Source organism: Nicotiana attenuata, chromosome 5, assembly GCF_001879085.1.
Source record: "Nicotiana attenuata strain UT chromosome 5, NIATTr2, whole genome shotgun sequence".
Classification (NCBI taxonomy): domain Eukaryota; kingdom Viridiplantae; phylum Streptophyta; class Magnoliopsida; order Solanales; family Solanaceae; genus Nicotiana; species Nicotiana attenuata.
In genome coordinates, this window is record NC_031993.1 from 45,556,492 (window position 1) to 45,569,058 (window position 12,567).

Consider the following 12,567-nt stretch of genomic DNA (forward strand, 5'->3'; position numbering starts at 1 on the left):
TATTACTCATATTATAGCTAAAACTTCTTGGATTCATCATATTCTTCACAAACTTGGTTTCATCTTCATGAGCGGTTTAGGTGTCATGTGATAGTGTAATTCAGTATATATATCTCATAACATTATTATCTATGTATATTGAGCGTGATACCTGCCCTCTACAAAGGTTTTCGGAAAGGTCTTTAAACAATATTTATTATCAGTTCCAAAAGGTTTAATGAATGATATTTTCTCTGACCACCACCAATAAAATGACAGAGTACATAAGACCTCCTCAGTCCGCCCTAGTTCAAATACTATTTTATCCTCCTCGTTCTCTATCTCTCAAGCGTAAAAATTTTCATTTGTTGTCATCACTTACCTAGATTGATATGGCTAGTTTCCTAGCGAGCTTTTTAGCTTGAATTAAGGCTCTAAAGCCCCTCTCATATCTCTGTAACTTAAGAGGTAGGCAAATTTGAGTTTAGAGCCACCTCGATTTGGGATGCCAAAATATCAACTAGATCAAAAACCAAATTCTAAAGTGACTATGGAAGTAGAACAAGTTCGAGAGCTTCAACCGAAACCTTTCCTATCTAGTGTCGGCTGATCCTTCAGCATCTGCAGTCTGCATCAACCAAATCAAAAGACGAGAGTAGGCTTAAGGAGGATCAAAAGACCGATTCTCGATTCCCTAAAGTTAGAGAGTTGGTTAGATTGTAATCAATGCCTATGGGAAAAAAAGTTATGAAAAGCAATCTATATGATCATACAGAAAGGCTTACCTATACATCTTTCTAGCGTACACGCAGTTCCTTTCGGTCGGGCATCTCACCACCTGGATCAATAAGCTTATTCTAGTTTGCCTTTTGTTAACTAATTTTTTGGATTTCATTAGATCATAAAGTTGCTTCACACCTATCCATATCGAGTGAATGAAAATGAACTTTCCCTAAAAAAAAAAGAGCTAAAATAGGAAAGGATAGTCATTGAGAAAGAGGCATTAACAAGTTGGTCATCTGCCAGGACGAAAACGTGAGTTTTTCTTATCGTAAACCGTTGTCCCTCATACTCTTCTTTCTGTTTTTGGGCCGCTCTTCTTATAACAAAAAACTATAAAATTTGGGTGTGGGTCTTTTATAGAAATGGAATGACTTTTCTTTTTATCTTTTTATTTATTATTTATCATGAATGGGCCCGACCAACATATATTACTCCCTCCGGTCCAACATAAGTGATTTTTTGGCCTTTTTCTTGTGGTCCAAAATAAGTGATTTTTCAAGATTTCAAGAATGAATTAATTATTTTTTTCCTACATTGTCCTTGGAGTAAATAGTGTTGGAATATGTGTTAGGAGTGTTTATGTGAGATAGTAAAGGTTAATGTGGTCAATTACATTGCTAATTAATACTAAAAGGTGGATTTCTTCATCTGTGTGAAAACATCCAAAAAATCACTTATTTTGGACCGGAGGGAGTATTGTTTTACGTCCGTAACTCTTCCGCTTGGGCAGAATAACAGAGCAAGTAGTAGTAGTTTATCTTTGCTCGTGACAATTATGATCTCTCGAGAGAATCGATGACTGCAATTAGTACTAACTTTTATTGGATTTCTTTTCCAATTCAAAGCTGATAGTTGCCCAATGCCCCACACATTATTAGAGACAGATATTTTCTGCCACCACAACTGACAACCCAACAAAGCCATAAAGAGAAATGTTACACCATATCATTACATATGTATATATCATGCATGCAACCTAAGCCATCACTTCTCACATTTTACAAATTAATAAGAGTAGCTCTTTGAAGATCTTCAATCTACTGGCCTCGAGAATTACCGACTCTAACAGATTAGATAATGAGATTGACGCAAAACAAGTGTCACATCTTCTGTCAGTTTATGTGGTGGCTTCAGTTTTTGCATCTTCAAGCTCTAAGGTGGCATTGAATCCGAATTCAGCTCCAATAGTAAACGATGATTTAAGTTCATCGGCAGTTTGGGTGGTGCTAATCTTGTTATCCTTCACTGACAAGTTCTCCTGCAGAATTAATAACCTTCAAAGTTTAGAGAAGATCTAATTGGAATTCAATAAAGGTTGAAATAATATTGATTAACTTGCCTTCTTCACATAATCAGCGAGGGTTGAGGTAACAATTTCCCAGATTACAAAATTGGTAACTCGATCTTCACCAAGTATCTGCAGTAGAAAGTCCCTAGGAACCTGTGGAAGTCGTCAATCAGCTGTCAAGCGTAAAGTAGAGAAATGCACTAGAACTAGGATATCATTTCCCATTTCCAGTAAAACATATTAAAAATATTATTCTCCGTATTTCTTAAAGAGGCGATTAAGAGCAAGAAGAACAATCACAATAATGAGGACCAATCTGCAAAATAATAAGCATAAGTACTTCAAACGAGCCACACTTCCGGACACTTCTTATTCCAGGACATTTTAAGATGTCTTTTGTCATCCTTGAAAAATCATCCTTCTCCATTTAAAACTCCATTCATCTCATTTATTTAACCCCTCCCCTATATGGAAAAATCATTCTTTTCCAGTCAAATTGACATGAAATAATAGTACTTTGTTTCATATTGATATTTAACATCTGGAAAAAAAATCCTTTAGAAGTTAAAAAAAATACAACTACTGTCTGGAAAAAAAATCCTTTAGAAGTTAAAAAAAATACAACTACTGTTTTAGATACTCTCCAGCTAATGCCAGAAAATAATATATACAAACTTTTCTGGTCTTGGTGCTATCAAACAAGGTAAGATAAATTGAGCTGAGCACCGCAATGTACATACCTTAGATGTTTTCCCTGGAGCAGCAACCATGCACACAACATTACAATAAGTCAATAAGTTAGATTCACGCATTAGAGATTGAACGACTGTAAATTTACAAAATATTAAAAACGGAACATGGAATATTAGCTGAAGTTGTATGTGATCACTGCGAAAGTGAGGGATATAGGAAAGAGATATAGGATAAGACCCGACCAAACTTTGACGGCCTCCACTCTCTATCTACCAAGGCCCCCCAGAATTAAAATTCAAAGAAAAAACGCAAAAAGCACCGGTCAATAGCATATTTACGCAAAACAGGAATAGTTTTCACTCCCAAAACCACTATGTTCATTTCTTGCTAATCAAGTCTATCCAACTCATATTCTGCGAAAAGAGAATATTGTGAATGATATATCCCCGGAGTCATTCTTGCAAAATCATTGAAAATTAGTTGTCTTTTCTGGTTATGACTTGTGCGAGAACAACATCACTTGTCACACTGATCTCACTTGCCAACTTTCATGTTACCCAGTGCAAATGCTAGTTTCTGACATTTCCAAAGATTTTCCTGGCCAAGGACAAAGTTCACTGTTGAAACAAACAGGAGAAGAATTGAGAACTCTATATTTTTTTAAAGATGGTGTGTCCGGGCCAAGCAGCACGTACCTCGAAGAATTGAGAACTCATACAAAACACAAATAGTAACATGACATGAATAAAGGATACTTTTGGAATGCCAAAGTCGAATCAAGTTAGGTACTTTATATGATTAAATGGAATAGACTACCAAAAGCAAGTCAGATGTAAGAAGGAAAGAAAATATCGATAAGGTTGAGGAAATACTCGGTGATAATATTTGCGGCCATTAGGAGATTGAATGTTGTAGCAATGTTTTCTTGATCAAAATCATTAAATAAAAATAATACCTCCTTTTTCCCTGCGGAAGCCTGGAACAGGTGGTGCAGAACGTGCTAAATTTGCCAAAACTTTCTCAAAAACTATTCTTGTGTCCTCCTTGTCCACATCTACTCTGACCTAAGAAAATAAAATTAAGGAATTTGCAAAATACCACCAAACACATGGGAGAACAATATGCATCTTCAATACATAAGAGTGACTAACATGTATACCGGTTTTAGTTATTGCTGACAGAAATCCCTACAGGCTATATTCATATACAAGTATACAACAACAACAACAGACCCAGTGTAATCCCACAAGTGGGGTATGGGAAGGGTAGTGTGTACCAAGACCTTACCCCTACCTTTAATAAGGCAGAGAGGCTGTTTTCAGAAGATCCTCGGCAACCGCAACATTGAAAGCAAGCAAATTAAATTGAATACACCTACTTTATGCAAATCACTGTATAGACCGAACTGCTAAATGCATGATACATGTTATTTTTCTGCTCAAACTGCTATCACTTAATCATGGGTTAAAATGTTAAATTAAATTTTGTGTTCCACATATGTTAAACAAAAAAATAGCAAATTTGTTTAGAATTAATTAAACTTGGTGTAGATGTATATGCCTGGCTAGGTTTTTGTATGTATATTACCTATTATGAAAGTGTATCGGTCTAATAGGCCAATCTATATATCAGAACTTGCAAAACAAGTTTTCAGTTTCCTTCTCGTAAAACAGATAACTATTTTATAAGTAACAATCAAGCTACAATTAACCACTGCATTGGAGTAATTAAGGAGTTTAGGTACGATACACTGGCTATATTCATATAATATATTCTCATTTGGATACCAACAGGATCAAGATAAAGCCATCAAGTCTGTGGGAGTTGCTCCCGAAAAATGCTACTGAGCTATGGTTCGTTATCCAAATATGTACAGCTTGTTTCTCCTTATACCAGGCAACCAATTTAGAAGTCAAGTGATCTGATACCTTGTGTGCTCTCACTGTATGGAGTGAAGAATATAGTGGATATATCACAAATCAGACAGGCATTTTTAAATGTACTAGTATCTATGAACGTGCGTTGCACGTAAATAATGGCACGTGATGATTTAAACATTTATTTATATGAAGGAATAATATAATTTAATTAATAATACAACAATCATCTAAATGCAAAAAAATATTAGCATAATACATGAATTTAAAATAAAACGACATCATCAAAACTTACACAAATGATCAATTTTGTCATGTTAGTTAGATAATTAGACATTATAATTTAAAAGTATTTAATGTGATGGTATCTTAGCGAATATTTCTTTGTGGACAATATTTTTTTGTGCATGTTTCCTCCTAATGCGCCGGTTGGTCTACCTTAACCAGACCTCTTGTTATCGATCTTGATATCCCCCTTGAAGGTGCAATATACAATGTTTGTGCAAGAAAATACATTGCAGTAAATATANTTCATGTGCATTCGCTTCGAAAATAATTATTCATCCTTTTATGAATCATAAAATTACAAATTCTATGATACCCAAGGAAGGAAAATAAATAGTGCATTTTCAGTTTAGAATAAGTCTAACTGCAAACTGTAAGAATCAAAATCACAGTGCAAGATTACTTTTAATGAGCAAAATTTTATGTCTTTGTATCCAAAAAAAAGAGAAGTTTTAACATCGACGATATAGTCCGTCTTCAAATTTTTGACTGAATTGTTCATTTAAATAATGATCATTTCACTTATTAACCAACCACCCCCATCAACCTTTTCCCCAAAAAAGAGCTCAATCTTTCAAAATCAATTGTCTGATGATGAAGTAAAACAGAATAAATTCACATGCTTCTTGAAAAGAAATAAGAAGCGGAAAAGACAAAAGAATGGAAAAGAAAGGATAGTGAATAAAAGTGCTTTGGATAGTGAATAAAAGTGCTTTGGTCGAGTTTGAATTGCCCGACATAGAGCTAAGAGTGACCTTAACTCTCTCTTAAAACCGAAGCACCCAAACCCAAGTTTTGCTTGTGGGTGCTCATTCTCATTATATAGCAAATTTCCTAGAATTTCATGTAAAATATATAATCTCGGACTCCCAGACAATGGGCGCTTCAGCATGGATCCGCACATGGTATTATATATTTATGCCCGAAAATAATTATAGTAATATGATTCCTAAAGGTAATCATATAGGATTCCTAACGTGTAGTGTTACTTGTGACGGGGAGATTGAGGCGGTGTAGTGGTGTAATTTTGGGAGCTATTGGCCAATCGCCGCCGGCGGAGGCGATTTCCGGCGGCGGTTTGCGGTGGTAGGCGGCAAAATTAGGGTTTGGGTGTTTGGGGTCTGAGAGACGGTGAGAAGGGGGGTAGGGGCGTGTTTGGACAATTATATACTTTGAAATCCTAGCTTCCCAACCGTCGGATCTTACAACCTCGACGGCTGGGATTGATTCTAAGCTTATCATCTTCCAAGAATAAGTTCCTCATTGCTGCTAATGCTTCCTCTTCTTCTGACCCATAAATGACTTCGGCTGGTTTAAAAGTCTGCTCTAGACGGGGTATCGGAAGCTCCAATGGGTTGTAAGGACTGCGCCATGGTGGCGACCAGTGGTTGAACTCCTCCCAAGTGTATTCATACCCCAATCCAAAAGTGGTACCATGTTTTTTCAGCTTGTTGTGTCTGGCGATTCCCTGGAGGTTTTTTCCAAGTCCCTTGCCAGGCTCGTATCCACACTAATTCAGTAGACTTTCGATCTTGTTATTCCACCACTTATCCTTGTACATGGCATTGACTCGCTCAATGTGATGGTAGGTTTCTCCGCCTAGCTTCCTTCTTCCTCCGATTGCCGGGATGGTCTGGCGACTGTATATGGGGTTACTACCGTCGCCATGAATAATCACCTCTTGGTGATTCCACTCGAACATCACTGCCTGGTGCAGGGTTGATGCTACAGCTCCAGCGGCGTGGATCCAAGGTCGTCCCAGTAGCAAGTTCAAAGATGATGGGATGTCTATCACTTGAAAATCAACATCGAACCTAGTTGGTCACATTTNTCATTCTTTATGAATCATAAAATTACAAATTCTATGATACCCAAGGAAGGAAAATAAATAGTGCATTTTCAGTTTAGAATAAGTCTAACTGCAAACTGTAAGAATCAAAATCACAGTGCAAGATTAGTTTTAATGAGCAAAATTTTATGTCTTTGTATCCAAAAAAAAGAGAAGTTTTAACATCGACGATATAGTTCGTCTTCAAATCTTTGACTGAATTGTTCATTTAAATAATGATCATTTCACTTATTAACCAACCACCCCCATCAACCTTTTCCCCAAAAAAGAGCTCAATCTTTCAAAATCAATTGTCTGATGATGAAGTAAAACAGAATAAATTCACATGCTTCTTGAAAAGAAATAAGAAGCGGAAAAGACAAAAGAATGGAAAAGAAAGGATAGTGAATAAAAGTGCTTTGGTCGAGTTTGAATTGCCCGACATAGAGCTAAGAGTGACCTTAACTCTCTCTTAAAACCGAAGCACCCAGACCCAAGTTATGCTTGTGGGTGCTCATTCTCATTATATAGCAAATTTCCTAGAATTTCATGTAAAATATATAATCTCGGACTCCCAGACAATGGGCGCTTCAGCATGGATCAGCACATGGTATTATATATTTATGCCCGAAAATAATTATAGTAATATGATTCCTAAAGGTAATCATATAGGATTCCTAACGTGTAGTGTTATGTCCTAAAACTAATAGGATTACAAGGCTAATGTCTAGAATTCCGATTATGTCCTTTTATTATGAGTTATCATGCTTAATATTAAAAGGTTATTTTTGTAATCCAACATTTTATTCATGCTTTTATAATAATATAGATTAGACACTTCCATTATAGGATTCTTATAAAAAACACTTCCACTATGGAACAACCTTTTTTCACTGTTACAGACAAGAAAAAAGATGCTCCGTTCATATAATTTTGGCTTCTTATAAATATTAGGCGGCATTGGGTTAGAAGGGACAGCTGGGGACAGGGAGGGCTTTAACTGTGATTAAAATGATGAAATAATAATTAACAAGAAGGTCCTTAAGCAGTTTGGTTCAGACCTTTCAGCTCTGTTTCTATGTAACTTTTCCATGCTGTAAAAATGACAAGGATACCAAACAGTACAGGTAAACGAATGATGAGGAAAAGGGGAGAAGAGAGAAGAGGCGCATTCACTCTTACATTATCATCCTATTTTGGTTTGTCATGTACCTTTATATATCACAAGGTTAAGCCTCAGAGCTGGAGTTCACTCAAGAATATCGGATTATTATTGAATATAAGTTAATACCAATACACTCTAAGGCTGCAGAGAGAATGCATCACTAGTTTGTCTTGTGAAGCAATGATCTTTGTCCATGTTCTGAGTCAGAGAAATATGCCTTGAATGTTAAATCTAATAAATACTTTTTCCAGGTCCCAGTTTGAACATATTTCACTAGCCACAACCATAATTTTTCTTTTAATAAACATGAAAAATCAAATTCTGCAGGTCAAAAAGGGAAAATCTCGCTACAAGGTACCTCCCTATTTCTAGTAATTAGTAGTAATAGCAAATGGCAAGAAGAGTAAAAGTAGGTTGTATGTAGCTTTCGGTACTAATGTGCAAGGCAAAAACCTTTTCCTTTTTTAGGAGATGGCCTAAGGAAAAAGTAGACCACTATAAAAAATGGAGGTATTGTTTGTGTCAATACCATAAAGTGTCCTTTTCTTTTTTGACATTTTCCTCATCTATGATATATTTTATACAATGGCCAATTATACGCTAATCAAAGGCAGGTAAACGTGTTCCCAATTCCATCGTACGAACAAGTACATGAGCTGTACACCTCAAATATACTCTCGAGAACAAACAAAGGGTGCTTCAAAATGAGATAATAAATTAAGATGAACTAAAGTTGATGAAAAGAAAGCAGTTTTGCGAGAATACATGTATCTTTTCAGCATCTTGGGATTCCACGGCTACCTTGGCATTTTTAACGCTTATCAAAGCCTCATCATCAGCAACAGATGCCTCTAGGCCTGTCATAACAGAGAAGACCATGACTCTAATAGACTAGTTGCAGACACAACTGCAAAAAAGACAGATTTTTCCATAAACAAAAAGAACCGAGGCTTGACTATAATCACCTGAACCAGCAGCAAATACTGGCTTGACCAAAGATCTTAGGCATCCTCGTGAGAAGATACAGTGATTCAATAACCTGGAACCACCATCTTGCATTAAGTGAACTCTCTACATGCAGTCATTGAGATGAGATATCCTACTGAAATAAGATAGAAAAATTGCCATATCTGTACCAGAATAAGAATGGATACCTGAAGTTCTTATGTGAGATTAAAAAGTTCTACAGGCCTAAGGTTCTTAAGAAATACAGCAGTTAGCAGGCCAAGTGTTAATCTCTATGGTTATTATCCATCAAGAATTCCAAGTCTTCATCGTGTTGTCTTTTCAGTGTACGAGCTATCAAAATTCTACCGTGGAGGAAAATAAGACAAGTTCGGATATCGTGTCTTTCTTTGTTAGCAAGGTTCCTAATTTAACAAATTGTAGGAACATCCCTTGCAACTTCTAAAAGAGAATCCTCGAGTTTCTTTTCTCCCACTTTCAGATAAACACACTATTTTAATGCATTATCCATCACAGAGTCACTTTTTAGTCTCGTCAATTTCCTTAAACAGTCTCAGAAATACTACACCTCACAAATACTACATCATAACCTGTAACAGATCAGCAGGACACTTCAGCTATACCCAAGCGTAGTCCAAGAGAGAGTCAATTGCCAAAACACCTGGACCAATATGTGGTCCCCAATTCAAAAGGAACATTGCCTCTGCCAAAACCGTTAGAGAAGGGATAAGGATATTCCTAGTACTGAGAAGCATATATAGCAGAGGACCCGCCTAGTAGAAGGCATGGAAGAAGTTGCTTTCTAATTTTCTTAGCTAAGTTTAGCAATCTGGAACCTCCCTTTTTTGTTTTTTGCTTTGTTTTGCTTTATATTCCCTAAGTTGAGAATTACAGTTCTGTAATTTCTCCCATTTTAGTTGAATATCAGTTCCCTGTTACATAACCCCTCTGCAGTAGCATGACGTATGAAAAATTAAAAAAGAATGAGTTTATAAGCTGCACAATTTGTCCAAGTTATACCGAAGCAAATTGGATGACAACTAAAAAGTCAGAGGTTCATTTTGTGATAGGGAGCAGAGCTGGTCAAATTTATTGCGTATATTTCGGTAGACAAAGGATTCAAATACCCTACCTCAACTAGTTTAGGTATTGACTGATTTATTTGGTGAGATAACTTTCTGAGAAAGCTGATCGGAAAAATATGATAAATAGATAAAAAGAATCCGCAAAACTTAGAGTTCAAGATAATGGTTGTTGATAAGATAAGAAGTGACAGTTCTTGGTTAATTCTTTCTATAACTTATGACCTTGCCACATTTTCTTCTGTCTGATTTCCTTCTAGCATATCTATTTCTTACAGCAACACTACGATTAGACATTTTAGCCACTCTTTAACACTAAGTTTGTATCTTAAAACCTTAACCTTTCCAATTATCAACCTTAAAGTTTGTCGAGTAGAATTCCACAAAAAATTTCTCGCTAAACTAATGAACTAAATTATCATGATTAGCACATATTAAGATTTATATGTTTGTCACCAAGCATGCGGAATGTTAGAGTTCCTAGTTTAAGGCGTAATAATGAATTCCAGTTGTTATCGCATGTGTATTATCATGTTATTGCATTTCTACAGCAATTTTACTTGAGTACATGATGCAATTGAAAACTTAAAAAATAAATGTCTATAAAGATATGAAAACCAATATCCTGCACCATAAAGCTGAAATCCTTATTAAGTTTTATATGGATTTACTAATAAATTAAAGGAATTGCTTATTCATGCCATTACCGGGAAGAGCTGTTAAAGATAGCGCTTTTCCATTATCTAGGCTAGACAATGATATATAAACATTATGAAAGAAGGAAACCAGGAAATTGTAAGCGGAGAATGAAGCATGTGCTAGACAAGACTTCAAAGGAAAAGCCACTTAATCAAAGGTGGTAGGGAAGTCATTTACCCCTGATATGTAACCGCTGTTGCGGGATAAATTGCAGAATGGCTGGACAAGATATTCTTGGAGATAGCCCCGACACTACTGTGCTGTGAAAATAAAGCACAAAGAAGCCAATAATGCACTAATAATCAGCTCAAAAGGGAATACTATATATAATGGCCGACAAATCATAAGTCGTAGGAGTAATATTTTCTTTGGAGAAAACACACACTTGTAATAATTCAAATGATTTCCTCAGGAAAAACACACATGCAATTCAGCCTAGTTGTTTATTTGTTACAAAGCCTACTATTTACCCTACCCCGCCCCGCCCCGCCCCGCCCCGCCCCGCCCATCTATTTACTGCTAAACAGCACCCCTTAGCTGAGTGAGCTTTCTATACACAAGAAGTCCACTGCTGGAGGAAACAAACATAAAAAGGTTTAAATTATCTGAAAAAGGCTAAAGTGATTCAAAAAAAAATCGGAAAAGAACTCAATGAACGAGTCGATTGCAGATTTAGCCCAAAATGTAACCAGTAAACAAAAAATACTAATATGTTGAAGCGCATTTGGAATCTTAAAGAACAAATACAATGTTGAATATAAACAAAATAGTATACGTACAAGTATGGAAATTTTTAAGAGAATTGATGCATTTGAAGAAGAAGATGAAAAAAAACAATAAAAGCTCTATTGAAAAGTAAGAGTATTTTGGTTGCCCTTACTGGAGAGTGGATAAGCAGGTGGGGCGAGGGTGAAGCCATTGCCATTGCCACTGCGCTCATTGCTGCCATGGACAAAGAGAGAGCCGTTAACTTCTAATCCTCTTGTCCGATTTGGGTTTTATATTTATCGGGTCGGGTTGGGGTTCAGTCCGGAGATTTTTAAAAATAGCCAGATTTACAACTGGTCGTTCAAAAATAGCCCAATTTTAAAAGTAATCGAAATTTAGCCACTTTTTATGTAAAGATAAATCTGAGCGAAAACACTGTTCAAAACCCGAAAAATACTCCAGTATATTATGCTGGAGTTCCAGCATAAGTATACTTGAACTCCAGCATATTATACTGGAGTTCCAGGATAGTATGCTTGTCACGACCCCAGTTCACCCTCCGTAAACATGTCGTGATGGCACCTAGTTCCTATAACTAGGTGCCATCACGACATGTTCACGGAGGATGAACTGGGGTCGTGACAAGTTGGTATGAGAGCTCTAGGTTCATAGGAGTCACGGAACACAGGCCGGTTTATTAGAGTCTCGCTGATCGGTACGGAGACGTCTGTGCTTATCTACGAGAGGCTATATAACTGTTAGGAAAATTTCCACTTCATTTGATTTCCTTGTCGTGCGATATTTTGACATCAGAAGTTCTAAACTTCTGTCTTCTATTCTCTCACAGATGGTGAGGACACGCGCTACTCGGGATGATCAGGCACCCGCGCCCCCTATTGCAGCCGTCAGAGGCCAGGGCCGGGGTAGAGGTCGAGGGCGCTCACGTGGTGCAGCCAGAGCACCTGCGCGATCTGCCGCCGAGGCACCGCCAGCAGATCCAGCCGGAGCCCAGGCACCTGGCACGCCTACTACTGCCACTACTACTCCAGCCCTTCAGGAGACTTTGGCTCAGTTCATGAGTATGTACACCACCTTGGCTCAGGCAGGATTGCTTCCCCTTGCTGCAGCCACATCCCAGGCCGGGAGAGGAGCACAAACTCCCGTCGTCGGCACTCCTGAGCAGCGAGTGCATGTTGAGCAGGCTCCCGAGATTA

The 12,567-nt window shown here is 37.2% G+C and overlaps 1 protein-coding gene across 2 annotated transcripts; it reads right to left on the reverse strand.

Moving 5' to 3' along the window:
• Positions 1,589-11,634, reverse strand: LOC109225749. 2 transcript variants are annotated; one of them, XM_019390521.1, is made up of 8 exons: positions 11,526-11,634; positions 10,823-10,905; positions 8,864-8,937; positions 8,700-8,755; positions 3,699-3,807; positions 2,791-2,804; positions 2,102-2,203; positions 1,589-2,020 (listed from the first exon to the last, which is right to left on the reverse strand). In XM_019390521.1, exons 1-8 carry the CDS (start codon positions 11,592-11,594, stop codon positions 1,880-1,882), a joined length of 648 nt encoding a protein of 215 aa, XP_019246066.1. In that variant the 5' UTR covers positions 11,595-11,634; the 3' UTR covers positions 1,589-1,879. The 2 variants fall into 2 exon arrangements, with proteins under 2 accessions (XP_019246066.1, XP_019246065.1); XM_019390520.1 differs by having other exon boundaries at positions 1,615-2,020; positions 8,664-8,755; positions 11,526-11,633.